Raw genomic sequence first — 27,531 nt, 5'->3', positions numbered from 1 at the left:
ACGTGCGTACGTGCGTGCGTGCGCGCGCGTGGTGGAGGGGGGTGGGGGCAGGCTGAGTATTATGGTCTGTCCGTTGCGAGGTAACTATGCAGAGTCCTGTGTGAGTGTGGGAGGGGGGGGATTATTATGGGATGTCTGCCGCCTTTGTGTGTTTGTGAGGATGTTAGCTAAGCTCTGCCTGTAAGGTTGGGGAGAGAGAAGAGGGGGACGGAGCAACGTGTTCTGGGTCATTGACGGCTCTTTTATTTTTTTTATTTCGCTGATCATTGGTTCAGCCGGTTAATGAATGAGCACTAAATGACAACAACTGCCGCACAAACAGCCTGACTTGTATTCATTCTTGCACCGAGAGGGAGCACACCTCGACCCGGGACTAGCTACACACACACTAGTAAGTTTCTAATGTGTGATGGTTTCAATGCTTAAACTTTTTTTTAATGTATTGTCTTAACTCGACGGGGCGAATTTTCATCATACTTGAAATAATGAAAAATGCCACACTTAACTTCATTCACTCCTGTGTAGGAAAATACCTGCAAATCAACAACAGATACTGTCCTAAGCATACATAATCTAGTTATCCAACTTGTTTGAGTACGCAGGTGGTCAAAGTCAATTAGATGCTTTGGAAATAATAAGACATGGGGAAGGGTTTTCTACCACCAATGCCAGTTATTTATTTATTTTCAGCACCCACCGCCCCCTCCCTTCCTGGACACCCCCGGTCAATTCTCCAACAGTCCCACGTCATTTTCCCTCCTCCCTCGCCGACCTAGAAGCAAGGTTTAGGAAGGATTAATTCGACCAGCAAGACATACAATTAAAACGCTGCGAAAATGTCGGGCAGCGAGGATGAAAGGGAAGACTTTGGAGGCGCGGACGAGCACTCACTTCTTCACGGTAAGCTCGTTTTTTATTCCTCTGAAGAAGGTCCATCTCTCTCTGTGACTTGAGCTCGCCGAAGCTAACGTTAGCGTAAGCTAGCCAGTCCGTCACTCGCCATTGTAGACTAGTTAGCTAACTTGTCAAGCAAGTGTTTATAGTTTTAACTTTTATTTCTTAACCCCTCTTATTCCGAAAACATCCTATGCATCTTCTTGAGCGTGGGCGTGAACTGTCAAAGTTTCAGAGCCAGAGAACAGACAAGTTTCAACCTGTTCTGTTGCAGCAATGTGTGTGTGTGTGTGTGTGCGCGCGTGCGTGGGTGCGTGCACGAACATTAAGTAGTGCCAGTGCGCGAGTCTGCCCTCCTCTCCCTGTAGCCTGCAGCAGTGCTCATGTCCGCTTGTCTTCTCTCACTAATGACAGCATGTCACCCGCAGGGGAGGACGAGCCGGAGGATGCTCTGTCTGAAGTAGAGGAGGTACCCAAGTCGAAGAAGAAAAAGAAAGCCAAGAAGAGCAATCGAGAGAGCAGGAGCAGCAAGAGACAGAGACCCATCAGAGAGGTTAGTTTGCCAAAGTTTTCATGTTTGTTAATGCTGTGACTCAGGGGAAGCCTATGGTATTAAATTTTTGTCCGTTTTGAACTGGTAAACAATTCTGTCAACCCACCACGTGGGGTAACATCTCGGGGTGCACTCTGAAACAATCACAAGGGGGCTCTGTGAGTCATTGGGCTGCAGCTTAAAACCCACAGATCTCCCTGGACATGCACAAAACATCCCGAAGTGATGGATTGTTTTGCAGCCAAATAGTGAGCTAATAGACTAGTTCTTTCATGTGCTTCTGAGTTTTATTCACAACGGACAGTGAAGCAAATCAGCTGTATAAAAAGATGCATTAATCATAATTTCTGTGGATATATGATGTAATTAATATAAAGAGTTGGGGTTTAAATAACAGAGATAAGCACATTTCCTGTAATTAGGACTGCAACTAACCATTAGTTTCTGAATTAATCAATTCATGCTTTCGGTTATAAAATACCTGTAACTAGTGAATAATGCCAAGTATAATATAGCAGGGCCCAAGATTACACATTAATTTTGTCTGACAGTCCAACAGTTCAAAACCGGGTTACAGTTTCAGTTTAAAATGATGATATGATGATATAGAGCTGTAACGATTGGTCAATAAATCCATCAACAGAAAAGGATTCCTTAACTATTTTAATCAATTAATCGTTGAATGAGACATTTTCAAAGGAAAAATGCCAAACGTCTCTTGTTCCAGCTTCTCAAATGTGAATCCTTTTGGTTTCCTTAGTTTCCATGACAGTAAAAGGTTTGACATTTTTGCTTTAATTTATTTATTTTTTGTCAACTAATTTTCTGTTAATCGACTAATATGTTTAGTGACCGATCGCTACAACTATACCTTAAATTATTGTTAAACCTGTTCTCATCCATGTAGCTCCATGGATGATTGCTGAGCTGTGGGACTTTCCATACAAACTTCCACATCCCAATAGATGGATAATTATTTATACATATACATATATATATTATATATATATATATATAAAAATATCAATAGAAATCAAATAAAAGTGATGACACTTTAATTTCTATATATAATACATACAATGTATACAAGCACCAGTTGTCTTAGTGTAATTTGTAAAGTGACTCTACATTTTGCAGGAGTTGCCAGTAAGCTCCCCAGAGCACCTGATTGGAGTAGAAGCAGCAGAGAGAGATGCAGAAGAGGGAGCTGTGCGGTCAGAGAGTGAAGGAAGTGATTATGCCCCCGGGAAGAAAAAGAAGAAACGCTCCAGCTCTGCCAAAGAGAAGAAGAAAGGAGCTGCGGCTGCGGCAGCAGAGAAAGGAGGCTCATCCAGCTCAAAGAGCAAACGTAAAGATCCAGAACCAGAAGAGGATGAGGATGATGACGATGATTGCCAGGTAAAGATTTATTCAGACCCAGCTTCTGAGTGGATAGTTCATTCCTTCAGGTATTCCAACATGACAAACTAACCTCCCCTTGCTGTTCTTTTCAACCCCTCTCCTCCCGTCTCAGCCCAAAAGCTCCACCCAGCTGCTGGAGGCCTGGGGCATGAAAGACATTGATCATGTCTTTACTCAGGAAGACTACAGCTCCCTCACCAACTACAAGGCCTTCAGCCAGTTTGTTAGGTGAGGAGACCCCTTTTATATTAACAGTAGATATTACTGTTTGACTCTACCGAGTAATTTAATGGAGCTGTGTATGTATGAAAATATAAATAATCACTTTATTTCTTGTACATTTGATGTCCTTAGGCCTTTAATTGCAGCTAAGAACCCCAAAATTGCAGTGTCCAAGATGATGACTTTGATGATGGCTAAGTGGAGAGAATTCAGCACCAACAACCCTCTTAAGGTATTGCAATCCTGAACAAGGTTGCACGTCTGATTTGTAATGAATCATATGTCGCTGTCCTTTTGTGTGTTTGACAGTAGAGAGCAGAGTTTTCTCACTCTGCAATGTGTCCCCCTGTAGGGTTGCGCCACTGCCAATGCAGCCCTTGCAGCTGCCAATGTGGCTGCAGCTGTGGAGAACATGGTGGCAGGGACAGACGGAGGGGCAGAGACCAGCGCTGCTGCTTCACCCGCACCGGCTCTTGCTCCTGCCCCCGCTCCGACACCTGCTGCACCCCCAGCAGCCCCGGCAGCTCCACTCCGCAAGGCCAAGACCAAAGAGGGCAAAGGTAAAGTAGGATACATATGGAACATGATTTTTAGGCTTAACATGATTAATTAAACATGAAGATAAAGGTGCTTTGTTATTTATGAACTCTGTAAAAAAAATATAGCTACTTCCTGGTTAAACTTAATTTTTCGGTATCTTCTCAGGTCCCAACGCTCGCAGGAAGTCGAAGCCCACGCCGAAGCCTCTGCCGAAGCCCAAACCTAAAAAGGTGGCTCCGCTCAAGATCAAACTAGGGGGCCTCAACAGCAAGAGGAAGCGCTCCTCTGTAAGATACTTTTTGTGCCACCCAATTTTTCTGTTTACAGTACAGTCTTAAAGTTTTGAGAATTAGCGGGATCATTAACTCAGAATATTAACAATGTACTATAATGTAACCAGTTATTTATCTCATTCCCAATGTCCTCTTACTGTTTCTCTGTTAGAGTGATGAAGATGAACCCGATGTTGACAGTGACTTTGACGATGGGACTTTCTCTGTGTCGGATGGCTCTAACCGCAGCAGTCGTCCTAAGAAGAAACCCAAGAGTGCGAAGAAAAAGAAGAAAGGTTGGCATGGAAATATTACTTAAATAAAAAGTCAGTTCTGTTATCTGTGCATCAATGCTGGACATAGATTTAAGAACAGATAGCAGCCTTATGAAGGATGTGTTGCTTTGGTGAATAAGATCAGAGTCAAGGCCAAAATGAAGGCCTTTACTTCTTATATGTCCAGGTCTATGCACCTCATTTTTTTTCTGCTAATTTTCTGTGGATGTCCTGTCTCTCAGTGGAGACGGAGGATGGCGACGGCTACGAGACAGACCACCAGGACTATTGTGAGGTGTGCCAGCAGGGAGGAGAGATCATTTTGTGTGACACCTGTCCCAGAGCTTATCACATGGTCTGCCTGGACCCTGATATGGAGAAGGCCCCTGAGGGCAAGTGGAGCTGCCCACACTGTGTAAGTACCTCTCAGTGCTGTGCAGATAAGACCATTAGATCCTATGTTAGAAGAGACACCAGAGCAAAAATTGACACCTGCCTGTGAAGTATTGTTTTGTCGAAGTGTATTACTGGAAAGTTGCACTGACGGAAGGTTGGTTGTTGGGAAATGGACTTTGTTAACGGTGATTTATAAAATATTTTTGTGTTCTCCATTTCTCTTTGTTCTCTGCTGCCCCCCCCCCCCCAACCCTTTTGCTCATGTTCCCATCTATCCTTTTCTATTCCCCACCACACATCTCACCCTCTGTCCCCCATTTCCTCTTCTTGTCCCTCCCTCCCTCCCTCCCTCCACTTTGGCTCCACACGCAAACATGCACGCAATGCACACACACCCCACCCCCGGCACTCTTGAAAATCACCCCACACCCCTCCCTTTTTTCCTTTCACTCCATTCCGCATACCTTCCCTGCCTGTCTGCCTCCCCTCACACTCACACCACCTCCCTCTGTCTGTATTTCTGCAACTAGGAGAAGGAGGGGATCCAGTGGGAGGCCAGGGAGGATCTCTCTGAGGCCGAAGGGGAGGATGAAGAAGACAGAAGGGATGAAGGGGTGGAGGAAGAAGACGACCACCACATTGAGTTCTGCCGGGTGTGCAAGGATGGAGGGGAGCTGCTTTGCTGTGACACCTGCCCCTCCTCCTACCACATCCACTGCCTCAACCCTCCTCTCCCTGAAATCCCCAATGGAGAATGGATCTGCCCCCGCTGCAAGGTGAGCACTGTGCATGCTGCGCGTGCTTGTGCTCACGTGGGCGTGCATGCGGATGCAGATCCTGTCTTGTGCTCGCCTACAGTATTTTAGATAAACCATGGCAGCTTTTATTTTGCTGGTTTCTCATGTCTTAAAAATCCATTCCTATTATTTTTTTAAACAGAGTTTCTTATCAAATTCCTTCTGTTCATTGACAAGTAGCAGATCCTAAATTATTTCCTCCCCTTTCCTACTTCCTAACAGTGTCCACGGATGAAGGGCAAAGTCCAGAAAGTTTTAACATGGCGATGGGGGGAGCCGCCTGCCCCCACGCCTGTCCCTCGGCCTGCTGACCTCCCTGCTGATGCTCATGATCCCCCGCCGCTGGTGGGCCGCAGGGAGAGGGAGTTCTTTGTCAAATGGTGCAACATGTCCTACTGGCACTGCTCCTGGGTGCTGGAGCTACAGGTAGAACACTGAAACTGTATCCACCTGTAGTGGACAATGTGGATTTTTATGATCACATACTTCACAAACACACAAGACACACACAAACCCAATGGTCCAGCATATTCAGACCGCCCTCTCTCTATCTCCCTGTCGCTCGTCCCCAGTTGGAGCTGAACTGCCAGGTGATGTTCCGTAATTACCAGAGGAAGACTGACATGGACGAACCGCCCCCTGTAGACTTTGGAGGTGAGGGTGATGAAAACAAAAGCACCAAGAGGAAGAACAAGGATCCTCTCTTTGTCCACATGGAGGAGGAGTTTTACCGCTATGGAGTCAAGATGGAATGGCTGATGATCCACCGCATCCTCAACCACAGGTAGGACACATATAATCTCATATGAAGCACACAGTTCACCTATAAAAAGCATACATTAAATTTGGTTTGCTCTGAAGGTGTGTAAACATCAGACTGAATTAATATTATAGTTGTTAAAAAATGCTGTTTTAATAGTCCATGTTTATTTTTATTTTATTTTTTATGTTAGTGTTGATAAAAAGAACAACATACATTACTTGATCAAATGGAGAGATCTGCCTTATGACCAGTCAACCTGGGAGAGCGAAGACATGGACATCCCAGAGTTTGACACCTACAAACAAACATACTGGAATCACAGGTACGCAGAGACTTGCAAAATCTCGGATGGGGCGACCTCTAGCTCCCCTGGGATTCAGCGGGTTGGATTTGAACCTGGGCCCTTTGCTGCCTGTATACAAAATTGCAGTTAAAAATGTGTTGTTTTTTTTTATCTCACAAACTTTCGTTTATCTTTAAGAGAGTTGATGATGGGTGATGAGGGCAGACCTGTTAAGAAGCTGAAGAAGACAGTCAAAGTCAAGAAGGCAGAGCGTCCACCTGCTAATCCAGTTGTAGATGTAGGTATTATAAACTTTGAAGCAAAGAAAACAAACATTCAAAACATTTCCAAACACAGCATTGGTTATTGGGAAACCTATCCTGCCATATATAGTGTTTTCAATAGACTAATTAATTATTAATTATAAAAGGAAGCATTGCTGTCTAGTGTATTCCCTTGGCAGAATAAAAGTAGCTTGAATCCAGATGTGGAATTGATATTCTTGGTTTCTTCCTTCCAGCCCACCATCAAGTTTGATCGGCAGCCTGACTACCTGGACAGCACAGGAGGCACTCTGCATCCCTACCAGCTGGAGGGGTTGAACTGGCTGAGGTTTTCCTGGGCTCAGGCCACAGACACAATCCTGGCTGATGAGATGGGTTTAGGAAAGACTGTACAGACTGCTGTCTTCCTCTACTCATTGTACAAGGAGGTAAGAACAGCATAAATGATTTTGCAAGTGTATGTAAATGGGTGAATGAGAAGCAAATTGTAAAGCGCTTTGGATAAAACCGCTACATGGATGCAGCAATTTAAAAATAAATCTATAACATCTTTACATTTGTCTTCCTGGTAAAGGGTCACTCCAAAGGTCCCTTCCTGGTGAGTGCTCCCCTGTCCACCATCATTAACTGGGAGAGAGAGTTTGAGATGTGGGCCCCTGACATGTACGTGGTGACCTACGTAGGTGACAAAGACAGCAGGGCTGTCACCAGAGAGAACGAGTTCTCCTTTGAGGGAAACGCCATCCGAGGCGGGAAAAAAGCCTCCAAGATGAAGGTAAGGAAAGTAGAAAAAAAGAGTGATGAAACCAAATGAGAATATTAAAGATCTTTGATAGGAAATATTGGTGGAGTGGAGTCAGTTTGAATTGGTGCCCTGCACACTAGCACTTGCTGTCCTGTGTAGAATCAGTTGTTACACTGATCTGAATTTACATTACAAAAATGTTAATGCTGCCAAATTATACAAAAGTTCAACCACCGGTTTTAGTTTGTGGCGCTATATTACCAATGGAAACAATCACTTGCAGCCCTAATAATTGTGTTTGTACTTATTTTCCTGTTTGGCAGCTTAACTAATGTCCTCCTCTCTTTGTGCTTTACAGAAAGACTCAACAGTCAAGTTCCATGTCCTGCTGACATCGTATGAGTTGATTACCATTGACCAGGCTGTGCTGGGCTCCATTGAATGGGCCTGTCTGGTTGTGGACGAGGCTCACAGGCTCAAAAACAACCAGTCCAAGGTAATAACAGAGAGTACTTTTGTAGAATGGTTTGTTTATCCTGTGTTTCCAATGTCATCAAAAAATATTTTGTTCAATGCCTAATATATAATGTCTTTTGTCTCCCTGCCTGTTGTTAGTTCTTCCGAGTGTTGAACAACTATCCGCTGCAACACAAGCTGCTGCTAACTGGAACTCCCCTTCAGAACAACCTGGAGGAGCTCTTCCACTTGCTGAACTTCCTGACCCCAGTGAGATTCAAGTCAGTAGCCCCACATGTGGTCACAGCGTATGTGGCCGTATTGCAAGTACAATGAGTACACCCACCCCCACCCTATATTGATGTATTTTTTTCTCTCTGCAGCAACCTGGAAGGGTTCCTGGAGGAGTTTGCAGACATTGCCAAAGAGGACCAGATCAAGAAGCTTCATGACATGTTGGGACCACACATGCTCAGGAGGCTGAAGGCTGATGTTTTCAAACACATGCCCTCAAAGACTGAGCTCATTGTTAGAGTGGAGCTGAGCCCCATGCAGAAGTACGTAGAGAGAACATGTGTAGCAAAATACTTTAACAGTTAAACTATACACCCATGAAAATGAAACCGGTCCACATATTATGGATGGAATTTTTCTGTCGTTATTCATTTCTGGGTAGTGCAGGGTATAAAGTCTGAATTTTGAAAATATCATATTTTCCTTTGTCTGATCTCTCCTTTCTCATTTAAAAAAACCAAACTTTTTTTATGTTGTAACCCAGGAAATACTACAAGTTCATCCTAACACGTAACTTTGAGGCCCTGAACACTCGTGGAGGAGGAAACCAAGTCTCTCTGCTCAACGTGGTGATGGACCTAAAAAAGTGCTGCAATCACCCCTACCTCTTTCCTGCAGCCGCTATGGTACGATCCAAGTCTTTTCACACAATTATATGGGAACAAACTGTTTCTTCTGGGGGTCCATGTGAACTATGCCATGTATTCAGATGTCTTACTCTGATTGTAGGAAGCACCAAAACTTCCAAATGGCATGTATGAGGGCAATGCTCTGACCAAGTCTTCAGGAAAACTGACGCTCCTTCAGAAGATGATGACGAAGCTAAAGGAGGGAGGCCACAGGGTTCTGGTCTTCTCTCAGATGACCAAAATGCTGGACCTGCTGGAGGACTTCCTGGAGAACGAGGGATACAAATATGAGAGAATCGATGGAGGAGTCACCGGCAACTTGAGACAGGAGGCCATTGACCGCTTTAATGGTGAGCCGTATACAAACACTGTTTGCATTGCCTGAAAACAGCTGCTCTGGTATGCTACCAGTGGTCTAATTTTCTTTCCCTCTATGTTTCTTTTTCTGTTGTTCATCCCAACAGCTCCCGGTGCTCCCCAGTTTGCGTTCCTTCTCTCTACCAGAGCTGGTGGTTTGGGCATTAATCTCGCCTCTGCTGACACTGTCATCATCTACGACTCTGACTGGAACCCCCACAATGACATCCAGGTATGCAAACCCCAAGGCGTTAACCTCACATCCATGTCAGCATGTTTGTTTGTTTTTGATGATGGGTGATTATGCTGTTTGTTTCATATGTGTGCTTCGTAGGCGTTCAGCAGAGCTCACCGTATTGGGCAGAACAGGAAAGTGATGATTTATCGCTTTGTCACCAAAGCCTCTGTGGAGGAGAGGATCACGCAGGTCTGTGACAAGGGACAAGAAATGACACATACGTCTTAAAATTGTATGTATTGTGTTATCACCTGCTCACAGCTTGTTTGTCCTCCATCTTCCTCCCTCTGCCAGGTGGCAAAGAAGAAGATGATGCTCACTCATCTGGTAGTGCGACCAGGTCTCGGCTCCAAGACAGGCTCCATGTCCAAGCAGGAGCTCGATGACATCCTCAAGTTTGGAACTGAAGAGTTGTTTAAGGATGAAATCGGAGAGGGTGAGTCGACTTTAACCCACTGACAGATGTACGATCCAGCATGAGTTCTGTCAACCATTTACTTTTATATTTATCTGTGTTTTACTATTTACAATAAACATGGCAATTAAAAGATTTCATCATTGGACAACTTAAAATTTGCAACGTTGAATTGAGTCCACATTTCTCAAAGCATTAAGCAAGGGTAGCTAGATCATTTTGGATTGTTGTGAAAACAAGAAGTGCTACAACCCGTTGTCATAAGAACATCAAATGTTGTAAGTGGATCAGAATAGGGCATTGTTATTAGTTATATTAAGCTAAATAAAATGTCGAGCCTTTGTTTATTTAACACAATTCTGATTTCACCTACACCTGCTGTATATTATAATTTGTGAAAGTAATTCATATTTTTTATTGTGTGCGCTTGTTAAAAAAGATCTGTAATGCACACTGTTTTGCCAATGAATGGCTCTTCAAAAATTTAACTTATATTACATAGGTTTAACTAACTTTAATGTACTTCATGGCACATTGTTATGCTTGTGTTAGGGGAGATAATCAGGATACTAACACTGGTTCAGAGAAGGAGTTGGGGTTAGAATCTAAAAATGGGAAGAGACTCTGCATGTCTCTGGCTGAAGTGAGCACTCCTCCACCGGGATGCTCGTCCGATCTTTCAAGTGTTACAGGGAGTAAATGTAGTTTCTGCTGCCTTCTTTTTTATTTGACTCATCCTGCTTTCAGGGGACAACAAGGAGGATGACAGCAGTGTGATCCACTACGATGACCACGCCATTGACCGTTTGCTAGACAGGAACCAGGATGCCACAGATGATACTGAGCTCCAGAGCATGAACGAATACCTCAGCTCCTTTAAAGTGGCCCAGTATGTGGTCAAAGATGAAGATGATGAGGTAGGAGTGCGTCTACAAAATCTATGTGTACAGCGGAATGTTCTTTAGTTAAAAGTGTCAAAAAAATGTCCTAAAACTATAGGTCTTAACTACAGAAAAAATTGCATTTTAGTCTTTGGTGCAGCTTCAGACATAGACCAAGCTTTGACCTAGATTAAGCATTATTTTTTAATTTTATTATGAATAGCATAAAAAGGTTTTACATATTTAAAAATCTTAATCCACAGGCTTTATTCCTAATATATATCAGGGCTGTACCGAATGTCATTTTATTTATTTTTTTTACATTTGAAGCTTCTATAGAGGTTTTTGAAGGAAGCTTTGATTGTCTGTTGTCATATTTTATGACGTTGATGCCCAAAAAAAAACTTAAATGGAGCACCACGTGATACATGATAGGCTGTGATCTTTTTTTTTGTAACAAATTAAATAATTTACTATAGGCCTAATAGTGTTAGAGCCAAAATATGTCTTTTGTTATTGTTGTTATATAAATGTTGTTTATGGTGCTGTTAAATTGCTGCTAGACCGCCCCGTTAATAGCCTCCAGGTGCGTGCCTTCTTTTGTGTGCTGCAAGCGGGAGACCCTCCTTTTTATTTGAGCGCAGTAAAAATGTTGTTTTTGAAACTCTCACATAAATCATTCATTATTTCAGAAATGTTGAATGCGTTGAACTTGCGATGATTTTAGCATAATGAAAAGACGCTGCCTTCAGTCGTCAGTCTCTGCCCGACAGCACTGTGTGTGTAATATGTTACATGGTACATTTTGTTAACCTAAAAATATAAGGTTAATGTCTACCTGCCGGCCTTTCCCCCCGGAGCCGTGGACACCCCCGCCGTTGCCTCAGAGAACGTGTCGGATCTGTGCAAAGCACCGGAACAAAAACACAGAGACATCACCGGCAGTATGATAATAATATCCACAACACAAGATTCACTCTCAGTGGTTTCTGTGACATGAGAAATATTGGACCTCCAGCTCACCTGGCAGAGCATGCGCCCCATGTAGCTGCCTGGGTTCGAGTCCAACCCTGCGGCCCCTCTTTCTTTCCCCCCTTTCCTGGCATTCTCCAGCTGCGTTATAAGAATGGCAGTAAAAAAGCCCTAAAAATAAATGACTATTTACTAAGTTCTAATGTTTAAATATAAAAAAGGCCATAATGCACAGAGCTACCTATAAGGCTATAGCCTCACCTAGTGGAAAAGTCACGCCACCATTGTGTGGGTCACACAAGTCTACAAATAGTATAATACTAATAACATTAGTCTAGCCCAATCTTTATCTGCAACTGTGCAGAAATACCAGATTTAAACAGAATGAATAGATATGCCAAAAAATTAAAGGTGCGTAGCATTCGAATGTTGATTTAGAACTCAAATGTCAACATTATGAATAAAGCTTCGAAGTATTCCGGACAGCCCTAATATATATATATATCATATTAACCACTCTTTGTTTTCTGTGAGGAGGAGGAGGTGGAAAGAGAGGTGATCAAGCAGGAGGAAAGTGTTGATCCTGACTACTGGGAGAAGCTGCTTCGTCACCACTACGAGCAGCAGCAGGAAGATCTCGCCCGAAATTTGGGCAAAGGCAAAAGAACTCGAAAGCCAGTCAACTACAATGACGGCTCCCAGGAGGACCGAGGTATAAGACAGGGTACAGAACAATATATAATGCAACCTCTTCGTGTGTGTGTGTGTGTGTGTGTGTGTGTGTGTGTGTGTGTGTGTGTGTGTGCTGTGTTTGTGGTGTTTGTGTGGTGTTGGTGTAACATGGTAGGAGATCCAGTGAGTGGTGTTTTATGTTATTAGTATAATTAGATTGGGTATACGTAGAAACTTGTTAGTTGTGTTATTTAGAAATTGATAATTGCTTTCTTCTTAAACCAAGCATGTTTAACATTTTTTATTTGAATACAAGGGTCAGTCTCATTAAGGAACATTACAAAGTTCTCAAATCTGAAACATAGAGTGATGTATATAGAGGAGTTTGGACTTCTCCTCAGTGCAGTTATCCAGCACCTTTGTAATCCTGCAGTATCTCCCCTCCTCCGTTTGAAACAGACTTATTTGAGCAAAGTGAATACAGGATTACAAGTATAATAGCAGCAGACTTATGAAGACTTTGGCAAACTACTAAATACAACAAACCCATGACAAGATATTAGAGAAACTGAAAAGTAGTAGCTCCCCCTCCTGGCTAAAGCCTGATTGACAGTAACTAAATGGGGTTGCACGAAGAGTTTGAATGTACTTTATCTCGACTATCGATAAGATTCTGTCCAGGCAGTGAAGAGTTGTGTCCTTTTTTATTTTCTCCCTCTTCAACATTTATGTCTGTGCTCCCTTTAGACTGGCAGGAGGATCAGTCTGATAACCAGTCTGATTATTCGGTGGCCTCGGAGGAAGGCGACGAGGACTTTGATGAACGGACTGAAGGTAAGGCTCACTGTTTTGATCACTGCTGAAGAAAAAATGGTATGTTTGTGGGCTTCAGAGCAGGTGAGCGGAGTGGAGCAGTGAGAAATTCCGCTTGTCGCTCACAGAGCTTTTCGTTCCCTCCGCTCAAAGCCGCTCCACTCTTAAAGGGGTGATAGAATGATTATATAGGGTATTTCACACTGTTCCTTATGGTCTCCTAATGGGGTATGTAACATTAGTTGGGCTGAAAATGGCCTGGTTGATATTTTACTGGCCCTTATGCATCCCTGTGTTTTGGCCCTATTTGTGACAAGAGCTTTTCTTCCAAATATGGTATGGTCATGAATATTTAGATGAGCTGCGCGCTGCTTGGTTGAGCCTAATGCTGCGTTCCAGGCAACCCGTAACTCGTGTTTTCACAACCTTCTACTCGTGAAAGAACACTGGAACGGCAGTAAAAAACGTAACTTACTATTCATGAACTCAGCGAATCGTTGTACTCCCAGTTACAGTTTTTGACGTCACACACACATAAACAACAATTTGATGCTGTACAGACGCCGTTTATTAACAGTGATAAGTAGAAATAAATAGACATAAATAGGCAACGTAAAGTAACCTAGATAGCTAACGTCAACGTTAGGTAGCCACTATCTAACGCTAGCTAGAAGGGTTTGTGGTGACTTTGCCTGGAACGCTACCAAGTTGTGAGTCGTGACTTGAAGTCGTAACTTACGGGCTAAAAACTGTGTCTGGAACGCAGCATTAGCCCCGTTGATTTCTTGCATAAAAAAGTCTCAGAAGTGAATTTAATGGTAAAATAGCATATGAACAACGTATAAATTTTCTGAGATCTGCACGACCTAGATTCAGAAGACTAACTGATCTCAGGTCAGTTGTGTAGCCTATGTAAATGTTGGGGCGTGACCGTTCTCTTAATACACCCATGGCTGTGACAAAGGTTCCGGATTTTGAGATGCTTACGCAAGCAACTAGCTTTGTTGAGATTCGCCCGTTTTCAGGCAGTTTCAAAATATGAGATTTTCATAGTAAAGGGGTTTCAATGGGATTTTGAGCTTATATGTATGTCCTATTTACCCACCGAACGTCGATATTCAACTATGACAGGGTAAAATCAGTTTTCATTTCATTCATTTTTTTATCACCTCTTGCTCCAAAAAAAAGGGGAAAAAAGCTGTGTTGAATTTATCAGATGAACGACACCCGTCCTTCCTCCATGCTGCCAGTGCACTGGCGGGAGGGCGGGTGCCGTTAATCTGCATGTACTGATCAAGCTGCAGTAACACAGAGAAGGGCTCAGGCAAGCTTCAAACTCATGATGTGAGCGGTATCGGAGCGGAATTGCACCGGGATGGAGCGGGGGATAAGGCGTTCCATTTCAAATCCTCGCGCTCCGCTAACATGCTTTGGTGTACTTTGGTGGCCACCTCTCTTAACTATTATGTGAAGATATAGGTGGTCCCTTGAAGTTGTTTGAAGTTAATATTTGAGTTTAAGATTTGGCAATGCTTGATACACGGAGGTAGACAATCCTGTTCGAGCCCTAGTTCTTTCACCCACTAACATCCTTCAATCCACCTCTACAGATGTTTATTCAGATTCAGACGACAGCTACGATATCCTCATTGACAACCTCTACAACAGGAACTCAGGAAATGCAACTTGCCGCTGCATCTTCTGCATTGAGCGTAGTGAGGCAAGAGAAGACAGAAAGAAAAAGAAAAAGGACAAAAAGAGAAGGAAAAAGGCAAAGAAACACAGACAGAAAATTCTAATCAATAGTTTCTCGGCCAGCTGAATCACTACTTGCACTTTAAAGAGATTGTTGGTGTTCATATTAGCTGTTAATTAAGTTGTTTTGAAATGCACTTAACAGGGTTTGTTTAAAAAAGCACTTTTAGTGTTGTTTCTGATCAAATAGTTCCCTTATATTTATACAATTTCTGAAAGCTGATACAAGTGTTATATATTTGCCAATTTATTTAAAAGTGCTAAAAGATGTACATGTTTTGAATTGATTGTATTTTTGTTTTATTTAATTATGGCTCTGTTACTTCAATTGCATTAAATGAAGTACACTACAACACTGCTTTCAGTTGTAATTGAAAATTATGCTTTAAGAAGAAGCATTAAGTGTAGACGTGCCGAGAGATTGTGAGAAGGGACAGCTTCAGCAGGATGAGAGTGTTCCGTGATGAGCTGTAAGTGGAACATCTTCACAGAGCAACTTTAGGACGTTAAGAACACACACAATCATTCATCAATATCCAGTTTGAGTTTTGACTTTTCGTTTTCATGGCCTCAGCGATACGTTATTGACTGTAATGTGAATTGAATCTCAGATAAACTAACTCTGTTTATTTCTGTTGTAGCTAATGCCCGCAGACCAAGCCGCAAAGGGCTGAGGAACGATCGGGACAAACCTCTGCCTCCTCTGTTGGCAAGAGTGGGCGGAAACATTGAGGTGAGTTCCTTTAGATTAAAAAATCAGCAGAAACAGAGAAACAATGATAAATGCCTTACAATGCCCTGCAAACATCTTGACATCTTTATTACCTGTCAGGTTTTGGGCTTCAATGCACGGCAGAGGAAGGCCTTCCTGAATGCAGTGATGCGTTATGGGATGCCTCCCCAGGATGCGTTCACCAATCAGTGGCTAGTCAGGGACCTCCGAGGGAAGTCTGAGAAAGAATTCAAGTGAGTCTCAGTGTGACTTTTTTCTGCTTGTGCCAATAAAGTTTGCGCTGAATTAGGGCTGGGCGATATGGAGAAAATCAAATATCACGATATTTTTGACCAAATACGTCAATATCGATACAGCAACGATATTGTAGTGTTGACTTTTGGTGCTTTCACAAAATATTTACACAATGAGATTTTTGATAAATAATCATCAGTAATGTGGATATAATGACAAAGTGGTTAAAGGCAAATAATAGAACAGTTACAACAGTCTGGTAAGTTCAGAAAATGACATCACTTTACTGTAATGCAGCCTTTAAAACCAGGAAAAGACAACACTTATGCCATATTACGATATCCAAAATCTAAGACTATATCTAGTCTCATATCACAATATCGATATAATATCGATATATTGCCCAGCTCTACGCTGAATATCAAACCTCAATACTTCATTGGTATTGACCAAAATGTCTCTGCAACAAAAACTGTCAAGTGCTGAAAGTAAGTATCAACCGCCAGATCAGATTCGTAATCTTGTCGACTAAGTATAAAAGAGTTCCTGACTTGAATCAAAATTTAAATTTTGTTTTTTTCATCAACCTTTTTTTTTCGGGCTTTTAAGTTCCTGTATGGCCGCCAAGGCTCGATCAATCACTATTAGTGAAAAATAATTTGTGTATACGCCCCTTGATTCGGATCTTGTCCAAAATGCAATGGGTTCTTTCTTGGCACATGCTTCTTTGTGCATTTATGTAAAATGTTTCCGACTCACAGACATGTTGACATTTTCCAAATGTATTTACGGTGACGTCCCTTCACCTTCTTCTTCAAACATGTTCTCAGGGCCTACGTGTCTCTGTTCATGCGTCACCTTTGTGAGCCGGGTGCTGATGGAGCTGAGACTTTTGCAGACGGTGTCCCACGTGAAGGTCTGTCCAGGCAACACGTGCTCACCCGTATTGGTGTGATGTCACTTATAAGGAAAAAGGTATGGTTTACCAGTTAGAAAAGAAACACTACAAATTATGTTTAGATAATTCAAGTGTTGAATCACTGTTTGAGTGTTGGGCTGACTGATTCACGTGTTGATTAACAGGTGCAGGAGTTTGAGCATGTGAACGGTCAGTGGTCGATGCCCTGGATGGCAGAGCTGGAGGAGAACAAAAGGGCTGCAGCTTTGGCTGCAGGTGAAGACCCAAAGACTCCTTCTACTGGGACCCCTGCAGACACACAGCCCAACACTCCAGTCACAGGTACACACACACACACACGCACACACACTTTACTCTTAGTACTGGATTATTGAAACAAAGGGCCCTATTTTAACGATCTAAAACGCAAGTGTGAAACGCAAAACGCAAGTAGCTTTGTGGGCGGATCTCTGGCGCTGTTGCTATTATAACGGCGGGATAAATGACTCTTGCGCCCGACGCAAATCTTAAATGGGTTGGTCTGAAGTAGCTAGGTGTGGTTTGGGCGTAACGTGAAAATAACCAATCAGAGCGTCATCTCACATTCCCTTTAAGAGCAGGCGTATTGTTCCATGGCGGATTGCTATTATGACGGCGGATTTGCCTGGCGCACGCCAGCGGGAGCTGTCCGGGATGCGGCAAAGTAATAAATGCCCGTCTTGACCCGGTGCCGATGTTGCTGCGGCCTCTCGGGCGCATCTCTTCAAGTCTGGAGAGGATTGCTGCAGCCATGGAGCGTGGGTCTCCAAACGCACCACCTGCTCCTGTTGTGCCCCTTCCTCCTCCCCCCACTCCATCTCCGTCCACCCGCTCCACCAGGAGCGCATCGCGCATTGACACTCCCGGAGCAGAATCCGCCGGAGTGTCCAATCCCACCGTAGTTCAACATCATGTCTCCTTAAGTCCTCTAATATTTCCTCATTTATGTCATCAACACATCCATGATTCATGGAAATGTGTAAAACACAACAAGCCACAAAGAATGCTGCGACTTTTTGAGGACTGTACTGTAAAGTGCCTCCTGATCTATCCAAACACCTGAAGCGCATTTTCAGTAATATTTTTCTTTGTAATTATGTATGGTTTGCAAAAATGGGAACTGCTGTAGATGAGAGAAGTGTATGCGCGTTGTGCACACGCTACATTATGGCCAAGCATGCGCCCCTAAAATAGCATCTGAATAACGCGCCACTGACTTTAGACTAGCGCCACTGACTTTAGACCAGGTTTTTCCTGGTCAGTGGCGGAATTGTTTTCTGAAACTGCAAAATAGCACCAGGTAACGTTTGAGCCGGAACACGCCTCCTCTTTTCGCTGAACCGCCTTGGGAGCGCAAATACATTCCCTAATTTACCGACGTGCGTCTGTGGAGGGAAAAGTCCGCTGTGCGTCGGGTGCAAAATAGGAATGATACATACAGCTATAACAAATAGGGTTGGGTACCTTTCTACTGATACCGGTACCTGGAATTCGGTTCCGGTACCCAACGGTACTTTTTTCGGTGCCTCCTCTCTGTAATTATAAAAAAAAAAATTCAGTTGTAAAAATAATTCCAAACCTATTTACTTAGAACATTATGTTATTTATTTAGAATATTTTACACTGACAGAAATTAAACACAAACAAAAATAAAACCCCTCTCTCCTCCCAAACCCATCCCTACAACCTATTAAATTGAATAATTATTCTACTTTTATTCTTGTATTTGTATATTATTCTATTTATTTTCATCATGACTGTTTTTAATGTTTCATGTAAAGCATTTTTAATTGCCTTGTTGCTGAAAGGTGCTGTAGAAATAAAGTTGCCTTGCCTCGCAATCTCAGCCGTCAGTCAGTCAGTCCTCAGGGCACAGAAACCACCGTTGTGCCTGCTCGTGTCAGAGGAAGTGTAATGTCAACAGCACCGCGGCTGCTTTCTGCTCGCCATTAATATCATATCATGGTGAAAGGTGTCTCCGGGAAGTTTTGAAAAACTGTAACCACACTTGAAACCACTTTATCGGCATTGCCGTGACTCACTGTGAAAACTGCGGAGCCGACGTAGTTTGCTCCATCCACACGCTCTGTGTCGGACCTCTGCTCTCTGTCAACATGCAGAGAGGACAGATCACTCTCAGGTACCGAAATTTGGCACCGTTTGACTTTACATGAACCAATACTCGGTAGTACTGACATGATTCCGGTAAAAGTACCGGGTTCGGTACCCAAACATAATAACAGAGACAAGATATAAATACACTCTTTGCATACCTGTCGTTGACCTGTTTTCTGTTTCCTGTCAGAAGATTTGTCAAAATCAGAGGACAAGGAAGACACGAAGAAGGAGGGTGAGGATGGCAAAGGAGCCAAGAAGGCAGATGATCCAGAGGTAAATTCTGATTTTACAATCACATCATCCAGTTTTGTTTTCAGTACAGTCTAATACGTTTTCAGTGGCAAATGTACAGATTTTTGAATTTGAAACTGGCTATGTCTCCCCTAGATTATTGAAATCCCAGATGAGTCTGAAAAATCCCCCGTCCTCGAAAAGAAAGAAGAGGAAGTAGACTCCGCTGCAGAGAAGGAGGAGAAGGAGATGGGAAATGGAAGTGAAGGAAAGGAGAAGGGGGTGGATGACACAAGCAAGGAGAAAGAAGAGAAGAACGAGAGTTTGGAGACAGAGAGGGACACTCCTGCTGAGGTCAAGGGTGAAGGCTCGGAGGGCAAGACTGATTCAGGGGAGGAAAAGTCTAAAGGTGAGCCAGGTGTTGAAACTGTTTTCTATTTTGTCTTGTTTCCTTATTTCCCTTTTCAGTCATTCTAACACTGCTTCTCTTGTTTCAGCTGAGGAGGAAAAAGATGAGAAGATGGACACAAGTTTGCCAAAAGAGGAGAAGAAAGGTGCATGTCAACAAACACACATACACACAATGCAATGGAAGTAAATTTCCCCGCACACTTTTTAAAATGTCTGTAAACGTTTGCCTCCAATGGAGACATGCTAAATAAATGTCTAAGTTAAAGCTGTCTGAATACTTAGCACAATTAAACAATGTCCTTGGTATCTTAGCAGTTGATTTTCACCCATATAAGCTTTGTGGCTGACATGTTTCTGATGTTTTCTCGCAGATCAAAAAGAGGAGAAGGACGCTGTGAAAACAGACGAGTCTGGCAAACTGCAGAACGGAGAGAACGCCAAAGAAGGAGCAACAGCTGCGTCAGTGGTTAACGTCAGTGAAGAGAAAAAAAAAGCCACCAAGCAGAGGTTCATGTTCAACATTGCTGATGGAGGATTCACAGGTGGACACACACACACACACACACACACACACACACACACACACACACACACACACACACACACACACACACACACACACACACACACACACACACACACAAACACACACTTATACACACCAATTTTCTCTCTCTTCTCTTTTTTCTCTTTAGTTTCTGTCTTTTGACCTTTCTGCCCTCCTTTCCAGAGCTTCACTCTCTGTGGCAGAATGAAGAGAGGGCAGCCACCGTCACCAAGAAGACCTTTGAGATTTGGCACCGTCGCCATGACTACTGGCTGCTGGCTGGAATCATACAGTATCCTTTCAGTGGGCCATTTCTTCTTTAATTCTCATGTGCGATTGCTGTCTTCTAGTTAATTAGAGCTGAAATGATATGTTGACTAATGTTATTATTCGGCAACTGTTTCAAATATAAATATATATATATATATATATATATATATATATTTTTTTTTTTTTACTATAATAGAAAGGGGTTTCTGTTATAAGAGTGAGGTGTTTGTGTGGATAAATAATTATGTTTGGTTTCGATTGATCCATTCATATCGGACCAACTATTCAAGCCAGGTTACGCAGTGAGGGACCTTTTTCAACAGCTTTACTTGACCAATTCCCAAACTGTAAATTGCACGAACATGAACATGAACAAAAAATTAGCGTATGATAATATCACCCTTTACAAGCCAGTAATGTTGTTACACTTGACCTCGGCGTCTCTCAGACATGGCTACGCTCGGTGGCAGGATGTGCAGAACGATGTGAGGTTTGCTATCCTCAATGAGCCCTTCAAAGGGGAAATGAGCAGAGGAAACTTCCTGGAGATCAAGAACAAGTTTCTGGCCCGGAGGTTCAAGGTGAACTAAACAGGCTCACTAGTATCACGTGTTTCCCCTGTGTGTATGTGAGTGTGTTTGTTTCTGTCTGTGTTTCTCACTGGGCATGTTGTCTTTCTGTGTTTCCTGTATAGTTATTGGAGCAGGCATTGGTGATCGAGGAGCAGTTGCGCAGGGCAGCTTACCTGAACATGACAGAGGACCCGGCCCACCCCTCCATGGCCCTCAACACTCGCTTCAGTGAGGTGGAGTGTCTCGCCGAGTCCCACCAGCACCTCAGCAAGGAGTCCATGTCAGGAAACAAGCCTGCCAATGCAGTTCTGCATAAAGGTAAAACATATATAAGATCTAGAGAGATAGGTATAGTGAGGGTCCTCATGCACCTGCAAAATATTTGTAGGACTGTGGATTTTAGCAAAATTGAAAATGAATCTCTGAAAATGAAGTACAAGGCTTTGAAAACACCTGTATAATATCAGGATAATGCTCTGTAGACTTGACAGTCTCATGACTACAAGAAAGGGACAATATGGGGGCAAGTGGACTGCTCAGGCTTTTGCTTTTGCCTGGGGACTGCAAAGTCAGGTGCTGTCTGTCACTTTGGTATTAACCGAATAACTTTACACGTAGCTTATTATTTAATCTTGAAAGGGAAGCGACTGATCAGACATTTCAGTTGGGACACTCATAATCCTTTTGACTTTTTAATGAGAAGGAACTGAGCCACAACTGCCGTGCAACTCACCAACAAACTTACAGATTCATAAAATCTACAAGAAGGAGCTGTAGATAATTAGCGATGACATTGCTTTAAAAAAAACAGCACATTTGCTTTAACTTATACTGTATACTAAAGGTCATCCTATGTTGATCTTGGCAGGAGAATTGTTTTAAATCTGTGCTTTTATATCACAATAATATTCCTTTAGTTTGAATAAGGAAACATTTTTATTCCCCTAAGAAGCTTCTGAAAAGGAGAAAGTTGTGTTTGTGTGTGAGAGAGGACAAAGTGTTTGTCGTCATTGTGGTAGTATCAGGGGCCTGTTTCACAAAAGCAGAATATATAAATCCAGGATAACTGATAAAGCGAGGCTTGACCTAGTCTAATCTGTGCATCCTGGCTTGGTGCGTTTCACATAGGCCAAGCCAGGCTGAGGAGGAGCGACTAGGTTGAGCCAGGTAATTCAGATAGATGCGCGTCCACGACTTTCCTCAAAAGACCGCGAGGTCGATCACAGATTTACTGATGCCAAAATGGAGAATACGCATTGTACATACTTTATACAGAGTGAGCAGCAGCTTCTGTGAAAACAAAACACAGTATTTGTATAAAAAGAAAAGAAACACGGCCGCTGTAATGAAACAGCGAGAGAAAGTGTAGCAGACGATCACGGACCGACTGAATGCGTAATTGTAGCCTAAATATATTAACTGACCAGGGCTCTGAATTGAAGCCGTCATAATCATTCCATTCAAGGATTAGGCTACTAATCATTTGCACAAATTAACAGTTGTACTCTTTGCCTTAAAAGTGAGCAGAAGATAATGTTACTCAGGAAATTTACCATGAAGATCAATTTTCTATAATGCTAGAATATGATGCGTAAATATCTCTTTCACTCTGTTCCTCTCCCTCTCTGTCACGGGCTACAATATAAATTTCCGAAGTCATATTAACTTCCACTGCTCGCTTTTAATGCAAAGTGTACAACTGTTTGTTTTTGCAAATGACAGTGACTCATTGAATGCTTTCAGTTAAGAGCAGTAGTTCATAAATGTATATTTTTAGACTATCATTCAGTCTGTCCGCTATTATCTGCCACACTTATTTTTGCGTTTGTTTTATTTTTATTTTTTTATAGAGGACGATTTTCCTTCTCTACATATTATATGTGTATGTATTATACACAATTATACTCCCCCATATGTATGGACATAGAAAATAAAGACACTGAAGAAATTGGACTCTAAAATCTAGAAACTATAAAGATAATTAAGTGATAAATTCCATGCACACTGTAAACATGAATGGAACAGAGTATATTCATCAGTTATTTCCCCCCAGCAATATATAAGGTCAAAAACCATTGAGGTGTTCTCTCCCTGTTGTTACATGAATGTACAGTAGCCTACATCACTAGATAGTTACTGTTCCAGTGAACTAAGACTATCATTTGGGAGGATTGTACAATTAGGATATGTTCTTAAAATTGTACAATCCTCCCAAATTATAGTTCCAGTTTACTGGACAACACACATTGTGTGCTAAGAATGCCAAATACAATGTACATGGAAGAGGAACAAACATGATCCTTATTGTTAAAGAATTTAAAACAAAATTAATCAACTAAAATAATTCAAGGGAATTGGTCAACTATAGAAATGTACAGCATTGTATGTATTGCCCTCAGTAACAGACTTCATTTAAAACACATTTGAAATGTTATCAGCCTTTTCTAATTATCTCAACAACTGCCATAATATATTCATCAAACTTCTAACAACAATATGTGAACAGCAGTCTTCATACAGCAATATAACAGTAACAATGACTGTCACATGAATAATTATTTAAAAAAAATAATGGTCACAACTTTAAATAATATTAGTAGTTAAATAAACAGCAATATGCACCTGTTGTATTTTAATCCAGGCTGATAACAATAGGGTAAAACCACTGCTGGGTGATCAGAAAAGGCTCCAGGATTAATAAATCCTGACTGTTAGCCTGGTCGGGAGCAGGCTAGCTGCACAGAATAAATTTCCATGGTGATTTATGTGCCTCCGCTTTCGTGAAACCGAGTCAAGGCTAAATTCATCCAGGATAACTGGGAAATCCCAGCTTAATCCCTTATCTTGGTTTTGTGAAACAGGCCCCAGGTGTAGGGAGAAGGGAGCTATTATGTAAACACAAATATTTATAGATCTAATTATAGCTGCTAACGTGACCAGCAACAAATGTCAGGTGCAACACTGTGAGCAGCTTTCATGTTTAAACAAGGACAGCTTTCAGGAAATAAGCACTACAACCACCCAGTAGTCCAACTGTGAGGTTGCGTCCTTTGAAAACACCTGATGGTAGATTAACCTTTCACAGCACTGTGCTGGCTCCAAAAACTGAAGAAACAACAACAGTCCCAAAGCAAAAGCTCACCGTCTCCTCTGTGACTCACACATTCCTACACCGTGTGTGCGCTGCAGGTGTAGCCAGTTAAAAGATACATTCCGCGGCACATCCGCAAACGATCTCCGTATGTTTACGCGTGCAGTGTAGCCAAAGCAAAAGGTGATGTCTTCAAATGTTGCTTTTTGCCTGAGCAACAAAACAGAGAAAAGCAGCAAATCCTCACTTTTTGGAAGTTGGAGCCACCAAATGTTTGGCATTTTTTGCTTGAAAAATTACTTAAACGATTAGTCGATTATCAAAATAATACAAGCAGTAGAGAAGGAGAGATGCTGTTTTGCTGTATTGAGTGTAAAAAGAACAATGACAGAACCCAACGACAGTTGTTGATAGTTTTATAATTTACAACTTTGTGATGTGCTGTTGTTAGCCCGCTAGCCACGTAAGCTGCCGCAGTTCATGTTTACAGCCCTACCTACTTAATCTCCCATCAATCACTGCTGCTCCGTTTTGTAAATTTTGCCAGACGAAATCTGCTCTGACTGCAGCTTAACGCTAAAATATGATCATACTGAATCCTTGAATTGCACCAGGCACAAAAATGACTAAAAAACTACAGTCCTTAATTTAGATTATCACGGTGGCGCTCATAGCTCATTCACGTGTTGTATTTCCAGTTCTCAAACAGCTCGAGGAACTGCTGAGCGATATGAAGGCTGACGTCACGCGTCTCCCGGCAACCATTGCCAGGATACCCCCTGTCGCTGTGCGGCTGCAAATGTCCGAGAGGAACATCCTCAGCCGATTGGCCAGCCGAGGCCCCGAGGTCACCGCTCAAAACCAGTCGCAGACCTCACAGCAGATGCAGGTGCCGCGCTGACCAATCACCTCGCACATTTCACTTTCTCTGACCGAGGCTAGTCGCCCTCACCTCACCGCCATGTAGCAGACGTCCTCCCCCTTAACCACCATGTACAGCACAGTCAGGTTAGTCCTCCTCCTTCTGCACCCACAACCCATCTCCTGACTCAGAAGAGCATCAGCTATGCTGCTGGACTTTGTTTTAAGAAGACTGGAACTGCAGATGTAGGATGGGAGCGAATGGAAACAAGTCTTTCTCCTCCACTGGGATTCAGATTTAACTCCTATTACTTGAGCACTGTCGTAACTGAACTGCGGGTAGCTCCACTGACCTGACTTGTCCTGTTGTGTCTTACAGCAGGGTCAAACGTGTATGTAACTATATGTAAGATGAAGATGAAGACTGGAGAAAAAGCAGCATGCTTAGAGTATACTGTTGCTTTGTAGTCATTTTTGGAAGGATTTTATTGTGCTCATTTTCTCCTTTAGAAAAGTGTAAAACCTTTTTTTAAAAAGTCGTTCAACTCTTGTGTCCTCACCTGTATGTGTGTATGTGGAGAGAGAGTGTGTTTGTGTGTGTGCGTGTGCGCATGTGCGTGCATGCATGCATATTTCTTGTTTGTTTGTATGTGTAAAACAGGGCATATTAATGTGCACCTCTACTGCAGAATGTCCCCGACGCTGAGAGACTGTTACTGTCACTTTTCTATCAGCCAGTCAGATCTGTTACCTGCGTCCTTACTCGCCATCTCCATCCTCCACCCCTCTCGTCAGTTGACCAGATCCAGGATCAGCTCTCCGTGCTCACGTCCCAGCCAGCACCTCGACATTCCTAACTGCACCACAGATTTTCCCCCTGGAAACTGTCCCGTGTTTTCCCGAAATACGGACATGCAATAGTTCCACATATTTTAGGTACATGGGATGGTTTTGAGAACGATTTTAAATTAATTTAATTTCTTACTGTGTATTGTTATGTTGTTGTACATTATTGAATATTATTATTATGGTTACCACCTTGTTTTTATCATTGTTGTTTGTTTTTATGAACTACAATAAAAAGTCAACCGTTATTCAAGGTTTTTGTCAATTTATAAGGAATTCTGCATGTTTTTCTTAGCCACGCTAGCAGCATTGCTCTGGGGATTGCGATAACGGTCGGTCTACCACTTTGGTCCAGATTGAAATATCTCCGCAACAATCGGACTGATTGTCATGAAATCTGGTGCAAGACCCCCAGAGGATGGATTCTACTGACTTTGATAATCCTCTGTCTTTTCCTCTTGCGCCATTGTGACATTTGTGATTTTGAGTGAAATATCTTGAGAACTACTGGATGGACTGCCATGAAATGTGGTCAGTTAACCTTTCATCTAGTGCCATCATTAGGTGAAAATCTCAATTTGTCCAACAGTTTAGTAAATAACTTTAATATTAACTACAATCAAATCAGCCTCAGCTGTACATTGTGTTAAGTGCAAATTTGTAAATGTCACCATGCTAACATGCTAAACTAAGATCTTGAACATAGTAAACAATCAGCATGTCACTTTGTCATTGTGACCATGTTAGCAAGCTAACATCAGCAAGTTAGGATGCTGACGTCAGCATTTAGCTCTCAGCGACACTGTGCCTAAGTACACTGTCGCTAACATGGTTGCACACTTCTCTCTAAGTAAAGTATTAGGTGACAAATTAAACAAAATAAAGTTTCTTAACGGGCCGTTTGGCAACCATTAGCTACCAGAACAGCTTTAACACTCCTTGTTATAAATACTTCAAGGATCTTGAGCTCTATTAGGGGAATGACTATTCTGCCAAAAGATATTCCCTCATTGATGTTTTAATGATGGTCGTGGAGAGAACTGTCTAAGACATTAGTCCTAATCTCTCCTATAGGTGTTCAATTTAAGTGAGAGCTGTTGGCTGTGAGGGCCATACCACATACCTTTTATATTCATCAAACCATTCTGTGACCCCCTGTAGTAGTAGTATTAATTTTGCACAATAAAATCAAGGCAACAGGAAAAAAGAGATTAAGAAAACCCCTTGGGGCTTATAGAAGGAATCTAACCTAATGTAAAGAAAAATATGTTTATACATTTGTTAATATTTCCACTCAGGTTTTTTGTTTAATTTGTCAACCTTGCTTATGTAAGAGATCATTCTGTGGATGCTGATACCAAGTTTAGAACAGTGTAACTGTTCAAACAAAACAAATGACGAGCAAAGAGCGTGTCGTAGTTTGCATGAAAACCTGGAAAGACGAGGTGGAATTTACATGGAGGCAAATGTTGATTTGCAGGAGAGAGAATAGCAGGAGAGCCTTTGCACATAGAGGGGGCAGAGCAGGGGAAGAAGGGGACAGGAACAGGCCCATTTTCTCCTGTAGATAGATGTCCATGTCACTTCCAGGGCTCCGCAGATAAGTAAGAAAATGAGAGTAAATTATAGGGCGTGGGGATTGGCTGGGCTGGTAATGGATGTCTTATCTTGAGAGAGAGTTGGAGGCTAAACACAAGCGAGGCTGGGTACAAGTGAACAAAAAAAGTAAGCGCAGGGGAAGCTAACCTGTACTGTAACTATAACCTCTCTCTC

The 27,531-nt window shown here is 42.4% G+C and overlaps 1 protein-coding gene across 5 annotated transcripts; it reads left to right on the top strand.

The window, feature by feature from the left end:
• The first annotated feature begins 147 nt into the window (after positions 1 to 147).
• Positions 148 to 26,006, top strand: chd4b (chromodomain helicase DNA binding protein 4b). Of its 5 annotated transcripts, XM_039805756.1 has the most exons (40): positions 148 to 391; positions 691 to 900; positions 1,323 to 1,447; positions 2,585 to 2,845; positions 2,961 to 3,076; positions 3,203 to 3,302; positions 3,423 to 3,630; positions 3,776 to 3,897; positions 4,055 to 4,178; positions 4,400 to 4,572; positions 5,084 to 5,329; positions 5,573 to 5,776; positions 5,923 to 6,134; positions 6,304 to 6,435; positions 6,595 to 6,694; positions 6,917 to 7,108; positions 7,255 to 7,455; positions 7,784 to 7,921; positions 8,041 to 8,162; positions 8,265 to 8,438; positions 8,660 to 8,801; positions 8,905 to 9,154; positions 9,269 to 9,393; positions 9,496 to 9,588; positions 9,694 to 9,835; positions 10,562 to 10,731; positions 12,202 to 12,391; positions 13,087 to 13,173; positions 15,549 to 15,640; positions 15,740 to 15,873; positions 16,705 to 16,849; positions 16,958 to 17,114; positions 19,117 to 19,202; positions 19,317 to 19,569; positions 19,658 to 19,714; positions 19,943 to 20,113; positions 20,302 to 20,410; positions 20,837 to 20,969; positions 21,083 to 21,278; positions 24,750 to 26,006. In XM_039805756.1, exons 2-40 carry the CDS (start codon positions 837 to 839, stop codon positions 24,950 to 24,952), a joined length of 5,949 nt encoding a protein of 1,982 aa, XP_039661690.1. In that variant the 5' UTR covers positions 148 to 391; positions 691 to 836; the 3' UTR covers positions 24,953 to 26,006. The 5 variants fall into 5 exon arrangements, with proteins under 5 accessions (XP_039661690.1, XP_039661694.1, XP_039661693.1 ...); XM_039805760.1 differs by lacking the exon at positions 148 to 391 and having other exon boundaries at positions 837 to 900; positions 12,205 to 12,379; XM_039805759.1 differs by lacking the exon at positions 148 to 391 and having other exon boundaries at positions 837 to 900; positions 12,202 to 12,379.
• The last annotated feature ends 1,525 nt before the right edge of the window (positions 26,007 to 27,531 follow it).

Source organism: Perca fluviatilis, chromosome 7 (assembly GCF_010015445.1).
Source record: "Perca fluviatilis chromosome 7, GENO_Pfluv_1.0, whole genome shotgun sequence".
Lineage (NCBI taxonomy): Eukaryota > Metazoa > Chordata > Actinopteri > Perciformes > Percidae > Perca > Perca fluviatilis.
Note: the sequence above shows the minus strand (reverse complement) of the source record. Positions and strands in the feature narration are given on the sequence as shown.

Excerpts from the sequence above, each read along its gene's own strand:
- chd4b (XM_039805756.1), top strand. The coding sequence starts at position 837 with ATGTCGGGCAGCGAGGATGAAAGGGAAGACTTTGGAGGCGCGGACGAG. Across the intron at positions 3,631-3,775 it reads CAAGACCAAAGAGGGCAAAG|GTCCCAACGCTCGCAGGAAG; the intron begins GTAAAGTAGGAT and ends GTATCTTCTCAG. Across the intron at positions 6,135-6,303 it reads CACCGCATCCTCAACCACAG|TGTTGATAAAAAGAACAACA; the intron begins GTAGGACACATA and ends TTTTTATGTTAG.